This window comes from Epinephelus fuscoguttatus, linkage group LG6, assembly GCF_011397635.1.
Source record: "Epinephelus fuscoguttatus linkage group LG6, E.fuscoguttatus.final_Chr_v1".
In the NCBI taxonomy this organism is placed as follows: domain Eukaryota; kingdom Metazoa; phylum Chordata; class Actinopteri; order Perciformes; family Serranidae; genus Epinephelus; species Epinephelus fuscoguttatus.
In genome coordinates, this window is record NC_064757.1 from 42,326,067 (window position 1) to 42,351,811 (window position 25,745).

Below are 25,745 nucleotides of genomic sequence, written 5' to 3' on the forward strand. Positions count from 1 at the left end.
AAAAAGGAAATCAACACTTGTTCTTGTAAAAGTCCAGACTCAGAGACATTAATTAGACAACTTTAGAGGGCGCTGATGCCACTGAAGATGGCTTAGGAACGGCAGGTTGTTAGTCTCTGGCTTGTATTTCTAGGTTGGGAAAACAAAACCCTTGAGCAAGGCATTAAAGCTAAAGTTGTCCCAGATGACTCAAATAAGACTTTGAAATCATCAGCTGTCTAACAGGTGTCTTTATAACAACTGTTTTCCAACAATATGTTTCAAATTTCACACCAGGAAGCTGCTAGAAAAACTTTGGGCCATTGATCAGCTCCATCGCAGCAAACTATGGATCACAGTGCCTTGCTCATGGGCACTTAAGTGATAATTACTGAGGAACAGCAGAGCCTAACACATTAACGTCACCCACTCTGCTTCAGCTCTGAAGCACAAGCTCTGAAGCTCACTCACCATATCTAATTACAAGGCTCCTGCCCCCTGACAGAACTTAGATTTTAATCCTTTTAATCTTTTTCACATTATGAGGAAAAAGTGTGTGTGCAGTCTGTGTGTGTGTGTCTGCGCGTGTGTGTGTGGCTGACCTTGTCCTTGTGGTAGAGGTTTGGTGATATTGTAAACGAGCTTCTCGCTGGGAGTCTCAGAGTCGATGAAGGACAGAGCTGAAGGCGTTATCTCTGTCACCCGATCCTCCAGAGCCTGCACACACACACAAGCTGAGGTGAGAACAGAGGTAAAACAAGAGCTACTATATCCTCCAACTCTGATACGCCCCGTGTGATTAGAGCTGAGGGGTCCAAATGCACCAATAAATAGAAAACGAACCACACAGCCAGCAGTGTCTCTGCGTCTCACAGCAACTCCATAAGTTAGTACATTTTCCAGGAGATTTTTAGGTAATTTTGGAATACATAGAGGCTATTTCTACTTCTTTTTTAATCAGTTGTAAATTAATGGAAACACTGAAACCATCTGAACCATCTAATCTAAAATACAGCAAACTAATGCCAGTCTGACTTCAGTGAGCCAGATGGAGCACATTAATGTTTCCAGGTTCAAGAACTAATTATCACATTTTTTTAAATTAAGTTTTCAACAAGTAAAAACATCAATTAAGTTTCTGCACACCATTAAATATTAAAAGTAGGTGTGTAGTACACTAGAAATCCAGAAGACATGATTTTCAATACTGGTAAAAATACAGAGGCACCCCTTTCTATGAAGGTGACAGATGCTGTATGTTGCATGGTGATGTGTTGTAGTGCACAACATGTGCCACCAGAGGTCAGTCTCTAATGGTGCAACAGGCAACTGAGCTGAGAAACATGGTGACTGGAAGTGGTTGGGATAACATCAGTAAAAGCATCTAGAGCCAACACATTTTTAAGGAGCTATATGTAAGAAATCTAAAGCACATAGTCATAAAATCCTCCTAATATGTCACAGAGACTAAGGAAAAATGTTCATATAACATACTGATCTCACCGACAACAATAGTACAGCCAGAATATTCGCATTTAAAACAATTTTTTTACGGTTCGCAAATCATGTTTATGTTTTGAATTTGTGTTTTGGCCTGCTGCGCCACCCACCGCCGTCTACCAGTCACGCAGTCAGTAGAGTCTCAGCATCAGTTACAGTTACGACTGAGCTACAATGGCTGACGGTGCGACTAAACCCAAACGACCTCGTTATGATTCCCAAAAACACCAAGACAAAACTCGAGGCAAAGCGAGGGTCTATATAGGAGATGCTTTTGAACGGTGGAGACGGTTGAAAGTGGAGAAGAATTTGAAATCAGATGTCGAAGTGGCTACTCTTCTCCTCGACAGGTAAGCTTTAGCAAAAGTTGGCTAACTAGCATCATAGCTAGACGGGGTGGACATTTTGAATACTTTCAACTGTTATTCATTTTTGATCATACATTGTAGCCCATGTGCAGGTGGGTCATTGACCTGACTGATTTTTTTGAGAAACAAATGTTAGCAACACGGCAAGCAGCATTAGCAGTGTCCCGGTACATAGCATTAGCAGCTGGCTCCTCCTCCGCTGTATCCCGGCAGCAGCGTTAGCAGCAGAGAAGCCGGACTTGCCCGAGCGGGGGGTGGACACGACTCGTGTCAGTATTTTGAATTTGAGTGCAGTAACCGTTTTGGCCGCATTCTTACATATGGCGCCTTTAACATCTGACTCTCTGAATGACACCCAACTAGGGATGGGAATCGAGAACCGGTTCCTGTTAAGAACTGGTTCAGTTCATCGACATCATTTGCCTTTATGCTTAACGATTCCCTTATCGATTCTTTTCATTACGCCGAATCTATGCTCATCAGTCAGCAGCACATTCAACAACAAAGAAGACGTAATGGCAGAGAGACAGAAGCGGTCAAAGCCGTGGCTTCACTTCACGCTGTTAATAGCCTCCCTGAAGCTGCTAGCCCACTGTGGAGCCTCGCGCATCCCCGCTCCAGGTAGACGGCGGCAGGACACTGTTGTTGTTAGCCTCACTGGAGCTGCTAGCCCGCTGTGGAACTTCGGTGCATCCCAGCTCCAGGTAGATGGCGGCAGGACACTGTTGTTGTTAGCCTCCCTGGAGCTGCTAGCCCACTGTGGAGCCTCGCGCATCCCCGCTCCAGGTACATGGTGGCAGAATGCTGTTGTTGTTAGCCTCACTGAAGCTGCTAGCCCGCTAGCTGTGTGGTGTCTAACGAAAAAGCGGCGATATGTGACGACTTGGGAGAGAGAACTTGTTGCGAGTTTACCCCGGTGAAATGTCAGGAAGGTATGAAGGTATGCAAAAATAGATACCACCCAAGCCTAGTGTGCAGGACCAAACACTGTTCTCAGATGTCCAAGTTTGAATCCTGAAGGTTTGTGATGACTTTTGAGAGTTGGGCTCTGAAAATGTAAATATTGTGTATGTTCTAAACACGTATCATACTGGCCAGTGTGGTTGGACAGTGGGATAAGAATTGTATGCTGTGTGTGTTTCTGTGCCTTTTGATAACTTCTCATTAATTATCTAGGGAAATAAATCATAAAAGTAAAACTAATTTTCCTACACATGCATGCATTCCCACACATTTCCTGAAAAGTTTGACAGTTTTTTTTTTTTTTTTGTACTCCTCACCGTGACTTGTAGGTCACAGTCGGGGGCCAGCTGAGGGAATCCAGGGATCTGAGGCAGCACTCCGATGGTGAAGGTCTGGGCATCGCTCTGTATGAGTGGGGCTGCCTCTGTGGAAACCTGCACACACATAAAGACACATACACACCCCCATATTAGAGAATGAAAACCTGTATCCTCAAGAAAATACACTCAACACACCTCTTCTTTTATCTTTGTCCTCTACTCACTCTAAACTTCTCCTATCTTGAAGTTTGAAGTCTTTATCTGCAGCACATTATTATCTCAATAAATATCAGTCCTTCCTGCTGAAAACCAGCTCGTGTATTATCCATATTTTCCGTGTGACAGAGTGATGACAGGCTCTTGAGAATCACCAGAAGTGAGATGCAACAGATGTGATGAAAACACGTAACAGTCTATAACTGTGACAACAGAAAGTGAACTCGGCGTCAGGCTGCACCGCAGGGCCGAACCACAGAGACCAAATCTGTTTCTCTCCATAAATCACTCTCTACACCGCATGAATATTAATGAACGAGATGCCAATATGAGTAAAATTCAGTGTAATGATCTCATTGCCCAGCTGACCATGTTTAATGGCTAATCTGTGTCCAGTGTTACGGCAGTTATTTCTCTTACTGAAGCAACTACACCCCTGATTACTTTTAAATGACTTTGTAAAATCCATAAAAATGTGTTTCGCAACGTAAAGAGAATAAAAGGGCACAGAAGAAGCCTCAGAGAGCCTTATTAAGCAGCAGGTTGCTCACAGAGATGACAGCTGCTTCTGAACCAGGACAGAGCACACACTCCGACTTTCTGATCTTCCTCTGAAGTTAATAGAAAATAATGATAATTCCATCTCCGTCATTATCAAGATTGCTCCTCCTTTGTAGCTGCCCAGGGACCTTTCCTGCTTTTAAAAAGATAAGATTCAATGGACGAATAATCTAATGCAAGTAACTGTATATTCACCAGTTCAGTAACGGTTGTGTGAGGAATGGCAGATTTATAATCATCTATCAGCATTCAGTCAAAGGCCGATTCTCCCTTTCTTGTTTTCGCTAACACAAGATTTGTGTTTTTGAGTCAGTAAATTACACACACACACTCATTTTTCTTACACTTTGAACTGATCCTGGTCCCTTTTGATGATGTTCTTTATAAGAGACGTTATTTTCTGTCCATTTCCAGAGAAAATAACAATGATTCAAGAACAAAAAAAATTTGTATGACAGGATTCAAATGCATTTTTTTTTTTTTTACTTATGAAGGTGGCATGCTTTAGCAAAAACATCTGCTACTTGGCAGTGCTCTCCTGCTGCACAGGAAGTGATACATGTAAGGTTCTATTGGAATAACCAGAAGAAAAGTTAGATAATTAGCATGATCCAGTACGTCCTCCACGTCATTTATCATCACCTCCATGTGAAACTTTTGTGATCTGCAGCAGTGGAAAGTAACTAAATACATTTAGTTAGGTACTGTACTTGAGTACAATTTATAGGTACTTGTACTTTATTTTAGTATTTCCATTTATTGCTACTTCAGACTTCTACTCCACCACATCTCAGGGAGAAAATATTGAACTTTTTTTCCCCACTACAATTATAGGATAACTTACAGTTACCACTTACTTTTCCAATTTATATCTAACATAAATAATCTTATGAAGTACAAGATATTGTTTAAGTTTAGTCCAGTGGTTTTCAATTTTATAATCTCCAACAAGAAAACGGTCTCACTGACCTCTGGGTTGTGAACTACAGGACTTTAATATCTAATCTTCTACACACATTTAAAACATTTACATTAATATGCTGCTTAAACATTAATTAATCTCTACTAACAAACTATTGTATAATATATATTAATATGCCAGTCAGGGTGCACTTTTCTGCAGAACGAGTACTTCTACTTGTGACGCATTATATACATTTTGCTACTGATACTTTTGTACTCTTACTTAAATGCAGGACTGTTAGTTGTTATAGAAAAAATCTTACATTGTTGTATTGTTACTTTTACTTAAGTAAAGCATCAGAACATTTCTTCCACCCTTGCTGATACGACATCCTATATCAGCAGGAGATAATCGTTCATCAGTGCCCTCCAAAACCAAGACACAACACTGTAACAAAGGTGGTTCACAGGACATTTTGCTGAGCTGATATAGCTATGGTGAAAGTGTAATTGGGTCAAATCATTAAGGGTGTAAATCACAAGTTTTATCAGGATATGGTATCATATTGATTCTTTGGGCGATTATACAACATTTGGTGACATCACAAAGTCTGCCTGCGATCAATATGAGATGATATCAGTAAATAATCTCATTGTCTTGTTCTTGGCTGCTTGACATTGTCTGCCTGCTGCTAGGCAGCTAGGACTGTTTGACCTTAGGAAAGAGGTGCACTTGGATGGAAATGGTGACACAAACGTGCCATAGTAATTCAAAAATGAAGGTGTATCTTAAAGATTGTGATATGTAATGATGTGTTCACTTTGCATGGATGATATGGGATCGGTTAGAGTTAAAAAGAGAGAGATGGTTAAAGAAGTTGGAGAGACTGGAAAACACTTTTTCACAGCTGCTTCACCTCTGACCTCTGGTGTAACCACACCCAACGGTGATGTCACTGCGTCATGACACACCCTGGAGTATATTTCTACATCACAGCAGCAAGGTGAGAAGTAAAACCACTGATTTTTAAGATTTTTATGGTGCTGTCAAAGGCTAGGGAGTGAGCATGGTCGTGGCTGAAAGAGAAAATCCTTGGTTAAGATTAAAGAACGCTCATGGTCATGGTTATAGTAAATCCATGTTGACTGTTGGTGGGTAACAGGAAATGAACAGTGGTGTCCGTGCCCAGGTCACACTCTGCTCTGAAAAACGTTTTGTGGAACTTGGCAACATCACACTACTTTTCCCCTGCTCTTCTTCTTCTCTCCAACAGTATCACTCTCCGGCACTGTGGCGAGGCTATGACCTCTGATCTCTGTACTTTTGCTTGCTTATAATGCAGCTGATGATTTGAATTTAAATTTAAGATTATGTTAACTGAATTGCTGATAAGTGGTGGAGAAGGTGTTGGATCAGTTTAATATCTCTGCCTTCCTGACTGGAGTGAAACTACACTTCTGGCTCTGCTCCTCTCCGCCCACGCTACTAAAAGTAAACAGATTCAACTTTTATATCAAACTGTGTTACTAGTGCTCTATTTCTCTCGCCTGCGCTCACCACAGCACGTAGCCTGAACTTGTTTTGTCCCCTGATATACATGAGCAAAGCAGCAGCCTCAGTTGTTCCTTCTAAAAGCCAATTTTTGTCACCACTTACTTATTCTGCTGCTGTGGCTTGTTCCTGTCACATCAGTGGCATTTGAGGGGGAAGAAAGTTCAAGAAGTTGCAGTCAGCTCTGTCAGTCAGAAGTAATGTAACATCAGCATGAAGCCTGGAGTCAGCGCCACCAATCACAAGTAATGTGTTACCATGAGAGCCAGTGCTGAGTCAGACGGGTTCACTGAAGCTGGTGTTGCACCACTAAGTTATTGATTATCTAATTGATTCCATTCAACATAAATGACATATACTGTTACATGATTTGAAAAACACTCTATTACGTCTTCTATTAAACCTGCATGAGGCAAGAAGTTATGTAAAAACACACCTGTGTCCCACCTCCACTCCAAAATTAAACTGTACGTCGCTGTCGCACAGCAATCACATCTTCAGTTTGGGTATAAGACTCTGTAGAGCCAGTGCACGAGGCTGCTGTGTGTAGTTTACTGACATCAGGTCAAATCAGTTTTGCTTTCTCAAACTGTTTCCTCTTGTGTGTTTCGCCTGTGTACATTGTCTGTACTCTGTCAGGGCCATGGCTGTATTGAATTTAAAAACCAGGGTAGGGCCTACACAATCAGTCACTGTGGAGCTGCAACGACGAATTGATTTGTTGTTAGCTATTATATTGATCGCCAGTCATTTTGATAATCTATTAATCGGTTTAAATATGTTTTAAGAAGAAAAATGTCTCATTCCAGCTTCTTAAGTGTGAATATTTTTTGTTTTCTTCACTCTTGTATGACAGTTAACTGAATCTCTTTATGTTGTGGACAAAACAAGACATTTGAGGATGTCATTTTGGACTTTCCGGAACACTGATGGACATTTTTCACCATTTTCTGACATTTAATTGACCAAGAAAGAATCAGTTAATTAATCAATAATGAAAATAATCAGTTGCAGGCGTCCTAACTTATTAATGGTAACTCTTTGTCAACATGAACAATAAGAACTTTGAGGGATATTCTCTAGCTCTGCATCTGTCAGTTCCTCTGCACTCTTAAAATATATTGAAGCAGCTTTAGAGGCACATTTTTGTACAACCAGGTATTTTTTTTTAAAATTTAAAATATAGATTTTTGGGTGACACATCTATGAGCAAATCGTACTATAAAAATAAAGACAAATGTAAGGTTAGGTCATACTCCTGCCTTACTAACAATGGAAAAAATAAGAGAAAATCAATTTCCCCACCTCAACAGGATCTAACCAGCCTTAGGTTATGATGCCAAGTGTAATATTTTATGAAGAATGGAGAAGCAGAGGAGAGAGAAGGAGGAAAACATGGTGCAAAAAGCCTGGGTTGGACTCAAACCTGTGCTGCTGCAGTAAGGACTCAGCCTTACTGGTACCAGCTCTACCCAATAAGCTACCAGGACCCCTCTGTAACTTTTAATTGCGAGCTTTCTTCTTTTCATCATTTTCCTCTTATGTACTTTTGGGGCCTATCGGGGGCTGGTTCGGCTGTTATCAGTGGTTTCAAGCATCACAGATATGAGTTAGAAGGGGCCTGCCACATCTACTATTAGGTCAAGAGGGCCATTATGAGACCATGGAGTGGCTGCTCATGTTCATTGTTAGGCTGCAACCTCTTGTTGCCGGGGCAGTACACGATGTATATCATGGTATTTTTAAATCTCCTCTCAACTACTGTGGACCATTAAAATACTAAACTGCGAAATATAGCAGTTAAATTAAAGTTAAATACAGTAGTTAATGTTGTAATAAAGTTCAACAAAGTGCGGTTATAATAAAGTAAGACAAGAATAATGAAATAAATCAAAGCAGAACTAGTTGTGCTTTTATTCTGAAGTACCTGGCTGTGTTGATGTTTTGAACTTAAAGGTTCTGGTCAACAAATAGCTGTTAGCAGTTAGCAGCAAGTTTAAAGCACCCATAAATGTGGGGTCTGCAGGCTGCACTGGTGCTCCATGGTAGCAAAATGTGACTTCAGTCTGGAGCCCTGCAGATACAACCTGCTTGCACTTTAGCCCAGGCGAGGGTGGTCTGGGTGGGTGGGGAAGTGTGTGTGACGTATCATGTTTGTGAGTCTCTTTTTTTCTTCTTCTTTTTGTGTCTGTGAGAGGGAGAGAGCGAGAGAACCAAAATGCTGAAGCGAGTCTCATGCCGGTGGCTAACAAACAATGAAGTGACAATTTATACTTGATGATTGCTGTGTAGTTATTTCATACATCCAACATGGAACAAGATGCGATACATCAGGTATAGTCCCTATATCCCCACCCCTACTTGTGACTATAATAATTATGACAGTAGCAAAGGAGAAAGTCAGGTGACCAGTGTTTGTACCATGATATCTTTTCCTAATCCTAACCACGTAGTTTTTGTGGATAAACTGCGATGGTTTCACAACACTGGTTATGCAAATGGCCATTTAACAGACTAATAATGGCCTTTAAACCTAACTGCAGGTATGGAGCGCCCTCTTATCCATATCTTTGAGGCTAAAATCCACAGATGACGGCCACTGAATTCTGATAAGATTCAAAACGGGTGTTTGTGGCCATTTCTTTTCCTTTATTACAGAGCTGATAATAAAAGCATGACAGGAAATGAAGGGGGAGAGAGATAGGGAGCAAAAGCAAATAAAAGTCCCTGTCTAGATGTGAATCAGAGACTAGGGTGCACCATAGCTTACTATACAAATGCAGTAATAACCTCTTAATCCTTTTAATTACCAGGGTACAAATGTCTGTTTTTTGTTGCACAGGTTCAGTAAAATATTCCTTGAGCCACAGGACAAAAATAAAGCGTGAGCAAAAAATAAAAACTTTGAAAAGACACATTTTCACTCCAGGCAAATTTTCAGATGCACTAAATCACCATCTCTCTGATTTGAACATGGCTTTCATTTGCAAAATGACACGTTGATGCATGAGAAAATGCGTGTAGAGTGCTGTGCAGACTACTTCCTTCAGCTGTGGAGCCCCACGTTGCAGAAGCAGAATAAATTTCAAATCAATCAGTTCTAACAAGGCGCCACACACTTCGATAAAAACTAGAGGAGGACACTAATACCACCCTGACAAACCGTCAAGTTTAATCGCCACCTCTGACAAACAGCACAAAATGCTTCCGGCGCTTCAGTTTGTGGCGGGTTTCGCTTTTTCCTTGCCGCCTCTGCTTTTCCACTTCCCGTCAAAATAACGAGACACTTGAGAATTTAATTTGAATCCAGCACTGTGTAATTGAAACGCATTTGCCCTGATGGATGGAGCCAAAATGTGCGGGGCTGGACGGAGGGAGAGAGATGATTAGATGTAGCTACAAGCTCTTGGCTGCCTCTTTTGTTTTTCTAATGGAGTCGAAGTGAAACAGAGACTGGCATGAAAGCGCTCTAACTTTGGTGTGATGAATGCTGCATCGCTTTTACTGGGATTGTCTTGGATCGGGAAAAACAATTTGCGAGTAATTTGGGGTCATTAACGCTAATCAAGATAAGTCGCTACAGGTCGATTTTGAGAGTCGATGAGTCACACAAGAAGTTTGGTGCAAACATCTGAACTGAAGGAGAAGAAATCCGCATTAAAGAAGAATTAGGAGGGAAATAAGTCACAGATACAAAATGTTGTCTGCATTAACACACAGAAAACTGTTGAGTGGCTGGTGATTAAAACAACTGCTAAGTGGTGAGCAGACTGTAACTTGTATATCAAAAAACAAAGAACATTTTTTACAGATTCCTATAAACCGCACAGTTTTATAGCTTCAATATCTGGGTTATAAGAAACATCATAGAAGAAACAGTAGAGGCAGATAGAGGTGAAAGACAGAGACAGGGATATATGAGAGGAAGAGGAGGGGGGGAGAAATAAATCAAACCAGTGGGAGACATATTAGGAAGGGAGAGAGGAGGTAAACACAAGGGAACACGGGAACACAAGTAAGAGTGTGAACTTCAAAGACCACTCCAGGAAAGAAAAAACACGGAAGAAGACGACATGCGTCTCTGTCACCATCTCCTCCTCTTTTTCTATCAGGGTGGGACGCTCTTATCGGCCCCCTGAGGTTTCCTCATCTCGCAGCCTTTTTATTTCCTTTTATCAGTTTGCTGAAATTATTTATGTGTACAGCAGTAGTCCTTCACACTCAGTGGGAGGAAAAAAAACAAGCTTGTCACGTGTTTGTGTATTTTTAAATTATTTTATGTAGCAGTCTACTGTGGGTGAACTCATACCATTTTTGGCATATGATTACTTTTGAGTTTAATATCAAACAAATACAAATGGTATTTCAGCTTTTTACCATGTAACTACATTATGATTAAGATAATGCAATCAAATGAGCAAATTTTAATGCTATGGTTACACATGAGCGACAAAACCTACAGCATGGACAGCTCAGGCCAGCCACATTATCGCTAAGTAACTTTGTGTCTGCTACTTGCAACTAAATGTTCTCTAAAGTTTGTTAAAAACAACAACAAAAAAAGTAAGTTTTCAATGTCTGAGCCCCATTTCATCATCACATGTCACCGCTCCACTGCATCCCTGTGTGCGCTGCAATGCACAGACAACAAGTATAGCATCAGCTATCTCAGCTAAGTAACACAGTACCATGCTACAAACAAAACCCGGGTTCCTACAGCTTAAGGCAAGTTGGATTTGAAGCAACACTTATTGCATTTGGACCGAATGCAATGCTTGGCTGAGCGTCCTGTCTGTCTTCCCCACGTGGAGGCCTCCGACTGACGTAATCGCTCGCGTAACTGTGACAACACAGTGTCCAGTTGCTAACGGTTAGCCTACTGTAGCCTTGCGTTTCCTGAGCCCCCTTGTTTGTTGCCAGTCACCAGTACTATCTAACGTTAGCGTTTACGTTATATTTTAAAACTAATCAGTCATCACTGACCCCGGATACGTTTCAAAACTCCAGGGTTGCGTTTGACGGTGCAGGACAGGTAACGTTACGTTTAGTTTGCTTCTAATACAACATATAACGTTATATTACAACACAGCATCCAGTTGCTAATGGCTAACGTTAGCCTACTGTAGCGTAGCCTCTGAAACATTAACGTTATCTTCCTTGTGCGTTTCCACTTACTAGTAACGTTAATGCTACTATCTAACGTTAGCACTGTAACCTTACTCTAAAACTCATCAGTCATCACTGACTTGCGTTTGTAACATTACACTCACTCTCCTCTTCTGTGTATCTAACATTACCATGCCAACGCCTACGTCATAGATGTAATGAAGGTCTTTGGTGGGAGGCGGGAGTTGTGGATGTTCAGATTTTTTCTAAGTGCTGTGTGAAATGCAAGAAAGGTAAGAGTAGCTTTAAGAGTCTCTAAGACTTTTTTTTTTTTTTTTTTTTTTTTACAGCTAAATATAATTTCAGACCAATTTTAAAATAATAAGAATCAATGGAAGAAGAAAAAAAACATGAAATGTAATCAATTACTTTGGGTAAGGGAACACTTTGCCCAAATGTTTATTGTAACATAAAATATGACTTCTTCGTTGGGTGGTGAGACAAGAGGGAGGAAAAAATGGGAAATAACTGCCTTTTGTAGGTTAGTTTTCTTGGTGATTTTGTCCTTTTTGTTCCGATCGTGCAGGAGTTGAAAAATGTTTTGCATAAAATACACCAAGCCTCGTACACACTGCCTTTAACCAGTTTCAGCCATGCTGCGATTTTGGTCAAATATACATTTTTGTGGAGTTTGCACTACCCCATGTTGTCCAGGGTGCAGTGACAGCAAGCTAGCATCCTGGCTAGAAAAATAATTTAAGTGTTGTTGGTTCTATTCCCATGAGATACCTTCGGTAAAGTATTTTAAAAAATGTACCAATTATTTTGAGATATAACAATGACAGGAAAAAAAAAGATTCATAGGATCCTACTTCCCATCAATGTCGCAGCTTTTTTAAAACACTAAAGACTAATTTAAGACATTTTAATACCAATTCAGGCCTTATATTTAGACTAATGAACTCAGTACCTCTTAAGACCTTTTAGGGAACCACAGGAACCCTGAAAACAGATGATTGGTTGATCCTTCACTGCAACACTGAAGTGATGAGAAAAATGGGACCAGCTCAACTTTGATTTGTAGCCCGCCACGCTGTCATGCAGCCACGTTTTATAGCATCACGTCACTGGCTTCCATGAAAATGACTTGTAGTCTGTTGCTGTGTCGCTCGTAGCGTGAACACAGCGTAACACACTCTGTTGAAGTTCTGCAGACCCACATTTCATTTTAGATGGTTGGTGCTTGTTGCTGTTGTGCTTCTTCTTTGTACTTCACAAAGAACACTTCTACACGTCTACGATACAGGAAATTAACAAAGTTCTCCAGTGTTCCACTTTGTTTTTGTGGGCTGTGGGCTAAAACGCTTGCTCAGAGCTTGATACTGAATTAATTACACACTGTAAATGTCAGAAAAAAAGAGACTCGAGGCATAAACCTATCCTCTGTGCCACAGGTGCATTTGTAAATCAGGTGGAGATATCTGTACTGATTAAACTGAAGCAATCAGACACCAGTGAGATGGATGACTGAAACACATCTGGTGCAAACAGATTATAAGAATCAGCACTGACCTGGAACCGGAAGGAGTCGCTGTTGGGGCCGCTGCCAAAGTGACGGTACCAGACGGTGCCGTCGTTGACGTCCTGCTGAGTGAAGGAAGTTGTGCGCGTGAAACCTCGGTCGTCGGTTAGCGAGGGTCGCCAGCCTTCTACCGGGCCGTCAGCTGGCATGGACACCAGCACCACCTCACCTGAGACAGAGAGAGTCGAAGTGAAGTGGAGGTGGAAATCTCCCGATCACGTCACAGCAGCATTACGGATTAGGGTAATAAGTTATAAGATCTTGGGCCATAACTGAGGTGCAATCTGTCAGTGTGTGTCTCATGCAGACAGAATTTGAAGAGCTGATCAAACACTTTTTATACACAAGCTGAACTGACCAGTCAGATTTGGGACATTTATTTTGATACACTGAGGAACTTTAGGAAACTGTTTAAATGAGATGTCCACAAAACTGCAGCCACAATAAAGCAGCTTGGGGAGTATGCAATCTTCAGGATCTATAAAGAAGAAATACGGGGCCTGTTTTGAAGTGAATCTCTTGAATTGGCATTTCTGTACATGTGAGTGAGTGTACCATATTTAGGTTCTCCATCTGAGGCGAGGATGGTGTAGACAATGCCATCAGTGCTGACTCCCTTGTAGTCTGCCTGCAGGTATTTCTTATCCAGTCGCACCATGCCACCTTCCTTTACCCAGGTCATTGGCACAGATAGCACATGAGGTGAGTCAGCAGCCTGGAAACACACACAAATATACATTTTTACCCTCATAACAGTGTGGTTGGCTTCTGTTTGAATAAACGGCAAGTTCTGCTCAAGTTCACTTTCATTTCATAACAGAATCAAATTGTGTTATTTGTCTGCAAATTTTACTAAAACACTGTGAGACTCTGACAAGATGGTTTGTTAGTTAAATTAGAAAAATGAAATATATCATCTTCAGTTTGCCAAACGTTTTTTTCCTGGACAGATGCAAGGTATTTAGATCAAATATAAAAGCATTCATGACCTGAACGTTATCTTAAGTTAGCCATAGGTGCAGTAACGTACTCAGGAATTATAAACTGATTACATTATAAACTGAGCAAGATGTTGAGTATTACTCAAACTGAGAAACCCGATGTGAAATCCCTGTGGTGCAGGCACGGCTGTATAAAGAGAAATCAAAGCAGACTCCTTGTTCCTCAGGTGCAGCCTGATGCCACTTTTACTTTGTTTTGTCACAGTCTGCGCAGCTTGTTTTATTCCACATCTGTTGTAACCTCAGGATTGTGAGTCCCAGGAGCCCGTCGCAAAGCTCTGTCAATCATCCGCAGTGTCACCTGAGCGCTGAGCCCGGAGTCAGCTCTGCCAATCAGAAGTAATGCATCAATCTGGGGTCTCTCTGTCTCACAACCGACAGCTCAACTTTGGAATCAGACTTATTTTTGTGAAGCCGTATTGATCTGCGACTCATCGTTTTGCTCGCCCTGCCTCCAAAGCAAGAGAACAAAGAGCAGGATGAGCTGCAGAGAGCACTCAGGGCTGCTGGATGATTCAGTGTCGCCCGAGGACATTTCAGCAGGGAAGATGCCTGCTGTCAGGGAGAAACTAGACCTCTTCTTCTCTTACTCATCGTGTCTTCCTGCTGTCTCAACAAAAACAGCTATGACATACGTCTTAGGCATCTATAAAAACCAACCTCCTATTTATGCTGTAAACAGAAGCTCCACATTTTATATCTGGAAGTTAAAGTCATCTAGTTGTCAAAAATAGTTTCTATAAGAAACAGATATTGCCTGGGCAACTGGCAACTGGGCCAGACAGTAAGAAAACAATGAAAAACAATGACATTCCTACTTTTCCAACACTCCTGATGTGCACTGAAACCGAGTCATTATTAGCCTGCAGGTAACTGAACATCACTCCACACTGGATGCTCTTTTACTGACATATAGAAAGAAAGAAATATTATAGGCCTTTTCCACTACGACAATCCATCACTTAACATGTCGCCATTGTCACAGATTCTGCTTTTGTTCCCATTGTTCTTGCTTTAAGGGGGAGTTCTTGAACCTAAATTTCAGCACTCCTCAGACGGTGGTAAATCCAAGTTCCCTGTACCCTCAGGGAGACATAATACATTAGTGTAACTTCAGTCTTAAAACACCAGGAAGTCGCAAAAATAGACTGTAAATTAGGAAACTTTGATACGACTTTCTAAAAGATACCCTAAGAACAACTTTGGGATTATCACATTGTAAAAATCTCCTTTGCTGCTCTGGCAGTGTTTTAACCTACTCAATATATCACAAAGACCCATCAATAAACTGTCAGGAGGTTTGCAGAGTGTATATACCCAAAGACAGATATAAATAATAGGACTAATTAATGTAGACTTGATGGTCTATTAGAGAGTAAGAAACCCACAAGTGTTAATTGATCTACAGCGGTGAGAGATGCTCTCAGAAGCACAAAAGTATTATCAGTACAGTGTATTTAAAATATGATTCATTACTCAGAGTGGCTTAGAGTTATATCAGAAGGGTTCATTTCCAAAAGCAAATACCTCCACTTTCATTTACTTTCCTCAATCATGTTTTAGTGTGTGCAGTTTGGGGAATATCAGTCAAACTGTTTGTTTTGATAAGACGTCTCAAAGTTTTTAAATTTTCATAAATCATGTTTTTACTGTGCGCTCAGAGGAATATCAATCAGACTGGTGTTTTATTCATTTTAAGAACAGCTCATCTGTTTTTGCAAATGAACTCGTTCTGACAAAATATTATATTAAACTTTTTTTTTTTATCACAGACTGTTTAAAATAATGGATGTAGCCACCGTGATGTTATCAACTGGTTCGTGGAACATGTTTTGAAGCCTCCAGTTTGGCATTTTGGCTGTCAGCATTTTGGATTTTTGGAGCCAAAAGTGACCATATTTGAACAGAGGGTGAAACTGTGGAGGCGTGAGGGGTTGAGCTGATGAAGAGCCTGAGGTGATGCTTCGCAGACAGCCTGTCACTCAAAGCAGCCACACCATTAATTATGCACAACTTTGAGCCTTAAAAAAATGTAAGCAGGTGAGTTACATAAAAATTCATCCCCTGTATGGTTTTAGACTAAAACAGTTCTTTGCACCAGGCTGTAAACATGTCTATTGGGCATTTTAACATGGGGCTCTATGGAGATTGACTTCCATCTGGAGCCAGCCTCAAGTGGCCATTTGAGGAACTGCAGATTTTGGCACGTTTGTCAATGTGGAGCCAATTTAAGATACCTTGTATACCAGTAGGTAAATTAGTAGTACAGTATAGTACTGCATGTAAGGATGTCCCGATCAGTAGGTATTGGGGCCGATCAAGGCTTTGTTTAATTGATTGGGGTCAGCTATACTGAGGTATATAGAGCCCAATCCAATCCTGTGTTTCACGTCAGCTGTCACACCGAGGTTTTTACTTGCTTTCACGCGTAGCAACATCGAGTGCAGTTGTCGTCAACTCTGCAACTCTCTGCTGTCTGTCTCTCCTCCACTCTGCTGTGCTCCATGTGTGTAGGAGCAGAACCTGAGCCCCTCTCACTACAAAACACAACACACCGTACATGACAGCAAAACTCAGTATGAGACAGTTTTTTAATGTTATTTGCCAAAGTTTTGAGTACTTGCTTCATTTCAGCTCAGTTTGAGAGTCTCTTGTGTTTTGCTGTCGTTGATGGTGCATGTTGCTGCAACCACACTCACCACATCACTGTAAGTGCAACAAAAGCCCCGTGACTAAAAAGGCAATAAGAGCAATATAGTGATGTAGTCTAATCCAAGCAAAAGATCTACAGCAGGCGGAAATAAACACTTAGTTGAATATAGTTTATTTAAGTAATTCAGACACAGGCTGCACTGAAGCAACAAAGACTATCTGTAAAAAATTATGATAAATAAAAAACATTAAAGGTTTTGATTTAATGAACGTAAAAGTGCTTAAAGTGTGCACTATGCAGCTGCATTATCTAGGAGGTATCGGATCAGGACTCGGAACTTAGTACTAAATACAATACTCAATATCGAATGACCCGGATGAGGATCGGGGGCAAAAAACTTGTTAATTGTAGTCAAGTAAAATGTACAATATTTCTCTCCTAGATGTAGTAGAGGAGATTTGGAAAGTTGCATTAAATGGAAATACTCAAGTAAAGTACAAGTACTTAAGTGCATTCCTTGAGTGAATGTACTCAGTATGCTTTCCACTTCATAGCTGCATTGTAATGGACTGAAACACGTTTTTTAATAAACTGGCAACCCAAAACTGAGTTAGAAAGCATGCTACATATTAGCCATTAACACACACACACACACACACACACACACACACACACACACACACACACACACACACAAAGCTGACCGTTTCCTGCAGGAAATCAGTGCAGTGGCAGAAACACTGTGGCAGTGGGTGATAATAGATAACAAGAGTGTGCACAGGTGTGCGAGAGTGAGTGTGTGTGCATGTGTGGCTGTCTGTGTTTGCAGATAACAACCTGCCGACCATCTGTGGCTCTTCCGCCCGCCGCTTGGCTGATCCAAATCACACTATTTCAGCGTTGCAGCAGCAGGCAAAGAATCGCAGACGAGCAGCAGAGAAAACACATAAGTCAGCATGACAGGCTTTTAACTCAGAGGAGCACATCATCCTGGAGATTATCAACCTCTCCTGATGAACAACAAGGTCTCTCAAGGACACTCAGACCCAGAAACAGCACACTCTACAAAATAAAACAGGTCAGAGGATTTACAAGTTTGCCAATACTCCTGATTTCCCCAGACCTCTGGCTCTTTGTCCTGCAGCTGCGCCCCCACTTGGTAATTTGCTACTTTTCTTTCCTCAACAAAACACAAATCTAATGAGTTTTTTTTTTTTTTTTTTTGCCAGAGTGAGATTTGCTTTACCCAATTAGAAAGAAAGACGGGCGCAAAGAAAATGAAATGCTTGTAGAAGTTTCTCTGCCTTTTGACCTCTGGGAGAGCAAGAAAATGAATTTGCTCGATGTAATTTCAGATTGATGAGATAAAAAGTATAAAGAAGGTGCAAGAAAAGGATTGTCAAAAACCTGAGAGGGTGAATTAAATAAATATCAGAGAGGAACAGGAGAAGAATCAGAATCCACTTCATACACAGAACTCAATGACTCATTGTCGGAGTTGAAGCGAGAAAAAAAGAGGCCCTTTCTTCCCTCGAATAGTGACAGTAACACTTGCTATCTGTCGAACAGGAAAAGTTCAAGGCTTTAAATTTGAACTTGAGCCCCAAAAATGACAACTAACATGGACTGCTCTGCTTCATTTGACTTATTTAAGACCTGACATCCTAAAGACTTAACTTGAGACTTGAAAGAAAAAACACTAAAGTCTTGATTTGAACTCGTCTTTGAGCTGAAAGGAAATATATTCATGGGGTAAATGAGAGTCAGACCGTGGATGTATGAAAGGACGGGGGTTGGAGGAGGGGTCGGTTCACTGAAAGGTCAACTTCCAGATATGAAATTACAAGGATCTTCTGCAAAGCAAGCGCACTTGCATTTCCTTTAACCCCACCTCCCAACCGCTCGGTCTCGGGCTTGCTCACATCAGCAATAGTTCATAAAACTTTGGATTCAGCTAGTAGTGAATTTACAACTTTTAGGATGTAATGATTTAAATAAGGGCTATCTGATTGTTTGTACTGTGATGTACCTCAAAAAATGATGCACTGCTTCACAACGCAAGTCTACGGGAAAAAGTATTTTTAGGCTCAAGTAAATACCATGATGTCATCCGTTGGTTTTTGGACTCCTGTTTTGAAGCCTTGAGTTCAGCATTTTGGCTTTGTCGAGCCTGAAGTGACCATATTTGGGTGAGGTGGGCACTGTGGAGGAGCTAGGGGTGGATCTGACTGAGAGGCAGAGGACACTAACTTCCTGTGTACCTTTAAGCTGTCTTGAAATGTTAATGGGTGAGTTATATTAAAAATATCCCCTGTACGGCTGTCATGAACAGGGATATTAGCTATAGGGACTGAAACCATTTTTTGTACCAGGCTGTAAACATGTTTATTTCTGCTGTAAAGTTGGGCATTTTAACATGGGGGTCTATGGGGATTGACTGCCTCAAGTGGCCATTAGAGGAACTGAAATTTGTGGCACTTCATTGCCCCAGACGTTGGGGCCCATGGCATCATTTAATGGATCCAGACATTATGATTCCACAGTTTGGCCACAATGTCAAATTAGCACTGTTCCTTCGGTCAGACAGAGACAGGCCAACCTGGCCACAGACCATTTCGATGGTTAGTAGTCACATGTGTGAAAGAGTTGTAATTAAATGCAAGTTGCATATTCCTGGGAAGACTTTGCGACCTGACTTGGAATTGTTTTTAGAAAATGAGGCCTGGCATGAGACTTTTCCAAGACTTTTAACTTGTCCTCAAGGACCTGAGACTTTTTTTTTTTACTAGGACTTGAAAGTATTAAAACCAGCTCTAGCAGACAGACTTTCAATAATAATAGACATTAAATAAACATTAAATTGTCTTTTGTTTCTAAACCGGATGAAAGAATTAAACTCCACCTGCTGATACACCATGAGACCCACTAATCATGCATTATCCCTGCTCAAAACCCGTCCTGTGTTATGTCATGCTGCACCAGGATTGGTTGGTCACCAAAATATCAAAAATTATTTGATGATCGCCCATGTCCACTTGTGACTGTAGTTTATGCTACAGATTGCACTTGCACCCAATTTAAAAACTCATTTAAGATATCTCCATTTTTCTACCCTTGTCTTCTTTTTAATGTATCTGTAGTTTAGGGTTACATATGGGCAGGAGGTGAAGGGTTGTTGGTTGGGATAAGTGAGGGCCATTAGCTGCTGCCGCTGCAAAACAACACTTCTTCACACCCTAATGTTGGCTGAAATATATTTTAGAAAGTGAAACCTAAACAACATTATTCTTTTCCTTTGCCGCAGAACTTTTGAGAAAAAAAATGCATGAAAAGTGAATAATCAGAGACCTTCGAAGGGCTTTGAGCCAGCAGGTCTGAGATGGACTGTAAATAAAGTTGATGCTGGACGGAGAGCTTTTGGCTGCCTTTCACAAAAACAGAAATAAATGACTTTGCTGAGATGGAGTCGGCGTCATCCATAAAACATCGGCTAGCTGCCGGCCTGGATGGTCATGCCGTTGTAATGACAATGACATTGTCATCTCTCATTTTTTCCCCATAATTCCAGTGGGGGAGGGGTGGACGGGACGAGCCGATGGACATGTCAAACAGTAAGTGGAAGTCACAGAATGTAGATTGGATCCTTATCGGCAGCAAACTCTGATTTAATCTCACTGAGATGTGCCGCTGTGGTGTCTAAAACCAGAGCATGTAGCAAAAGTAAACACAGGGGCGGCGTGACATGAGCTGCCAGCTTTAACAGAAACAAATCACAGCAATCTGAAATGTAATCACAGACTTGGGGATGTGGAATGTCACTCAAAAAAAGAAAAATCAAAACAAATTATTGTATCCTTCATCAGCAATGAAGGCAAGTGCTCAGCGGGAGCAGAGCTAAACTCAAAGCACTCAGCTTCCCTCTTCTGCATGGACACAAAACCGCGCTATTAGCCTTCCAAAGCTGGACAGCTGATCAGAAAAAAAAAAAAAAAAAAAAATCTAAACCCCTTCCATTTCTGCAGAAGAACAGAAGAGCCCGGAGGTTTTTCAAAGGCTCAAAGTGTTCTCCCTGAGACAGTAATTGAAAGCCAAGGGTCCTGCTTCCTATTCAGCTGCGCTCCAGCTCAGCTTGGGGCTCAGCCTCAGCAGAGAGAAAGTCCATCCATCAGAGGGTCATTAAGGGCCTGATTAGTCTCCTGCTTTAGAGCTCAGTAATCCAACTTTTCAGGAAGCCCATTGTCCCCGACACAGCCTGGCCTCGACAGGCACTGCTGCAGCCTGGATGGTGGGCTTAGAAGTATAAAGAGTGCCACAGAGAGAGCCACGCTCTGAAAACTAAGGATTCATTGGCTTCGGTTTGTTAAAGTCCGGGAGGAGCCAGTAATCACTCAGGGTTTTATTTTTGAGCTTTGTGAAAGTTGGGCTTCATGAAGTCTTCATTGAGCTTTGAGTAGATTTTGGGGTTTTATTGTCTCAATCTTAGTTTCTTTTTTTTTTTTAAACTCTTTTCTTTGCCACTTCTCACAGTTTTGTGATCCGTAAGTTTGCAGCTTACTCTTGCACACTTTCAAACGTGGCTTCCTCAGCAGGATGCCTGCAGTGTTAGAGCTACATCAGACGACTTGGCACACTCGCGGCTCCACGCAGCAGCAGGAGGTTCGAACTTCAATTTGAACTTGAATATCCAGAAATCCCGTGAGGTGACATCAGTAAACCGCACACAGCATGTTCATGTTTACCACACACAGCTGCACTGTGATGCAAGAGATGAAAGGAACCACAAGAGAATGGAGATGTCATTTTGGTTTGTTAAAGCCTTTAAGAGGGGCACACACTGCACCATTTGAGCTCGTTTCTGACCCAATTTTTTTGAAGCACAACTCATTTAAGAGTAGGACCAAATTTGGTCTTCATTTTCCTTGCAGTGTACAGAGTGGAGCAAGAACCAATAATGGCCTGATCAACTGCTCCCAACCTGCCGCCAGATGTCACGATGAATTTCTGACATATCAGAAAGTTTGGACAGCTGTCGTCAGGCTCTTGCACAGTGGAAGGAGAGCTACGAGTCTGGTCCCCTTGGTCAGTGCTTTTTCCTCACTCAGTCAATCGTATAGTGCAGTCGATACCCGGCTAGTGTTGTTGCTGCAAACTTGCTTTTTTATGTGTCTGTGAGAGAGACGGAGACAGTTTCTGCAGAGATGGACTCTTAAGCTCTTTTTGGGATGTCTATCTCTACATTACTATGAAACGTACCTCCACTAGCAAACAAACTCTACATACCTGCAGCCCCAGAGCTTTCAAGCGAATCCTTTTTGATGATGACTGTCGATAGCCACAACCGACAGACAGTCTTATTGTCCATTTTTATCCACAGGCTTAAAGACATAGTGCACCCAAAAATGAAAATTCAGCCATTATCTACTCACCCATATGCCGAGGGAGGCTCAGGTTAAGTTTTAAAGTCCTCACAACACTTGCAGAGATCCAAGGGGAGAGGAGGTAGCAACACAACTCCACCTAATGGAGGCTGACGGTGCCCCAGATTCAAACGTCCAAAAACAGATAATTGAAACCACAAAATATCTCCATACTGCTCGTCCGTAGTGATCCAAGTGTCCTGAAGCCCCGACATAAAAAGTTGTTTGGAAAAACGTCATTTAAACTCTGTTTTTAGCCTCGCCTTGTGCGAGACCGTGAGACATGGGCACCGCCTTCATGTATGTTCACGTGCTTTCGCTGGCCTCATGCACAAGGGCCTCCCTCAGTATATGGGTGAGTAGATAATGGTTGAATTCTCATTTTTGGGTGCACTATGCCTTTAAAATAACAACTTCCAATTAGGCCAAACTCATTTTTGATTCAACTCTGCCCACTTCCGACATAAAGCCCACCCATTGGATTACAGATACAGATAATTTAGTTGATTGAGCTAACGTTAACTGGGAATCTGTGTGAATGTATTCACTTCTTTTGTTAAACAATCATTGCAACTGTTGCAAACTGACATCACTGCCATTATAAATAGTTTTGTCATTTATCTGTCGCACCCCGGGTGTGTAAAAGCCTTAAAGCTTCCTCTGCAGTACTTGATGTGATCTCTTGCTGGTGTCTAGACGCACTTTTGGATTTCATTTGTAACTTTTGAATGTTTTAAATGATCCAATACCAGAAGAATACTGGTGTTATTTCAGACTTAATCTTCTTTTAACTGCACAGTATCACACCAATGAAAAGAGGCCGTTCTTCTTCTTCATCTGTCGTACTGGGAGAAGACAGTATCACTGCAGTAATTGATCCTCCTCTCCCTATATTTCCTTACTGATCGCTATTCTATGGTGATCTACCTGTGTAGATCAAGTGGGAGGCAACAAAGAGGAAGTGAGGACGCTGCTGGAACTCATCCAAAAGCCTCCGACATAAATCAAGGACATTCTCCCAGCTTTCCATCACGCTGTCCATCCTTCTCCGTCTAATGCACGACAGAATGCAGCATCAGGACATTTTACAGTAAATGGATACTGGTGTGTGTGTGTGTGTGTGTGTGTGTGTGTGTGTGTGTGTGTGTGTGTGTGTGTGCGCGGGTGGGATGTTATTGATTTACAGAGGGGGAAAAAGCAGAGGAGTTGAGCCTGAAGCACACAATCTGTATGCAGCCAGACAAACAGAGCTGCCCTCCAAATCCAAACTGTAGTGACTGTGTGAGCAGAAAATACATCACTGAAAAGTTTCTCTGCCGCCAGGACAAAAGTACGACTGGCTCACAATGAGGTGGGATGTTTTGCTTTCAATGATATGAAATTTAAGCCAAAGTTGACTCAAGTGAAGTTCTGATTCGACATGCAAAGCAGGAAAATGCATTTTTGGAGTAATATATGACATGAGACTCAAAACTGAGACACAAATTTTATTTTACGATCCTGACAACAGTTCTGGAAATGACTGTTGGAAGATTAGCCCCTTTATAGTGATATTCGGGGTCTCTGTTGATTCTTAAATATTTAATCTTCACAGTCAAACTCACCTTATTAGCTTTTACCTCTCTTTCGGCAAGGCAATGGTGTATTTTACTTCAATGGAAATCTCCTAAGGCTCCATCTATTTCCCTGTAGCTTAGAGATGTTATGTCTTTTCTTAGGTTGGAAAAGGTTTTCAGTGAAGCTCTGATAAAAAGAAATTATAAATTGAATTCTTCATTGAATCTACAGTAAGAACAGAAAACAATGAGTTTATTAGTTATTTTTTTTCAGTATATTCTGAGGACTATTCATTTAAATGCTTAAGATTAATATTTATGCCTTTTTATTTAAGTTCTTATTAAGCAGCATTAAGATGCATTCAGGGAACCTTGTCTGAGCTTGTGTATAAACAGAACTAAAACAATACAAATTATAAATCTTGCTGTGTCATTGTATTGAGTGCTTAAATATTTCCATAAGACTTGCTCAGAAACCTTAAAAACCTAAAAGCTTCTGCATATTTAAAAAAAAAAATCAAGGAAATGTGTGGAACGTGTTACTGGCAATACTTATGGGAAATCAGAACATAATAAACACCATCAAAAAGTTTGAATGTCAATACAAACTTTTGGTATAATACTTGAGAGCAGAAAAAACCCTACGAACAAAAAACTAGACCCTAGATCCACTTAGCATTCGCACCACTGACGGCTCTCTTAAATGTGGGCGGGGTTGTTGTCACTCACTGCTCCGTCCAGCTCTCACTATATTTCCTCTTCACCGGTGACACAGAGGAATGTCTGCAGCTCGTTTATCGTCCACAGAACGAGACTGCACGCCGACATTTTCAGAACAAAATAAAAATGGTGCAGTGAGAGACTCTTTCGATTGGATATTCAAAATAGCAGGTCAGAGTTGCCATATTGAAATTTAAGGTGTGTTGATAGATTCATGTCTTCAACTCACATATTGAGAAACATGCAAAAAACACTCCACCTTAAAAGTTGCCGTCAGTCGGCCCAGCAAATTAAATTATTTTTGTCTCAGTCTATAGCTGCTTACTGTTAAGTAGTAGAGATGAAAAGGCAGCAAAAATCCTTTCATTCTCAAGTTATAGTTTACTAATGTATGTAAAACTTGCTGCTGTATGAACAATCATTACATAAGCTTCAAAACCAGCCACAACTCAGCCCTGAGCAGTGATGGTTCTCTATTGCCCAATCAACAGACAGGAGTGTTTCTAGCTACATCTTTTAGCGCTGGATCTATGTGCTAGGTACGTCAAAAGAAGGCTGACGAAAAATGAGAACGTTTCTGTTGGTACCATCCACAACTTTTCACAACAGAACAAAACTGAATCGGTCTGCTTGGTGGAAACAAGATCTATATTTTCATTCAGTTAATGGGTCTTAATTCAATCATGTACGACGTCACATAGAAATAAATTCACTCTTGGAAAACTTAGAAAAGTTTCCCTCAGTGTATACATGTGCGTATGTAAATCAGTGTGCCAGTTTTGTGTGTGTGTGTGTGTGTGTGTGTGTGTGTGTGTGTGTGTGTGTGTGTGTGTGTGTGTGTGTGGATCACAGGTGTGTGTGATCCTCCGCAGTGGGACACTGATACAGCGGTGAGAGGAACACATAAAAGACTGATGCCTGCACAGCACACATACTCACACACACTCACTCAAATGTATTCCTATACTTGTGAAGACCATCACTGAGCACAACACATTAATGTTGGTTTTAACCCACACGCAGCATCTTGAAGAATTGAGGACATGACTAAACGTCCTCACTTTCCAAAATGTCCCTATACTGTTGTGGTCTAACACTGGTCCCCACAAAGACTGAAGGACAGACACACAGACACAGACACAGACACATATTCATGTCTCTCATGCTTGTCTGTCTAGACATCTTTAATATTGGAAGCAGGTACTGCTCTCTTTCTCCAACTCTGTGTGTGTGTTTGTGTGTGTGCTCATGTGGCAACTTAGTGAGCTGCCAAGTCTGTCTCATGCCAAACACACCCCCTCCCCTCCTCTCCGTCACGGTGACCGGTGCTTGTTGCCAGATAATTGCG

The 25,745-nt window shown here is 41.3% G+C and overlaps 1 protein-coding gene across 1 annotated transcript in view; it reads right to left on the minus strand.

Moving 5' to 3' along the window:
* fras1 (Fraser extracellular matrix complex subunit 1) overlaps window positions 1-25,745 on the minus strand; it is a 402,098-nt gene that overhangs the window by 80,174 nt on the left and 296,179 nt on the right. Inside the window, exons 29-32 of the mRNA XM_049578302.1 lie at window positions 13,606-13,765; window positions 13,041-13,219; window positions 3,128-3,244; window positions 582-696 (exon numbers count right to left, since the gene is read on the minus strand). Coding sequence (XP_049434259.1) covers window positions 582-696; window positions 3,128-3,244; window positions 13,041-13,219; window positions 13,606-13,765 — 571 coding nt within the window. The remainder of the gene's footprint in view (window positions 1-581; window positions 697-3,127; window positions 3,245-13,040; window positions 13,220-13,605; window positions 13,766-25,745) is intronic.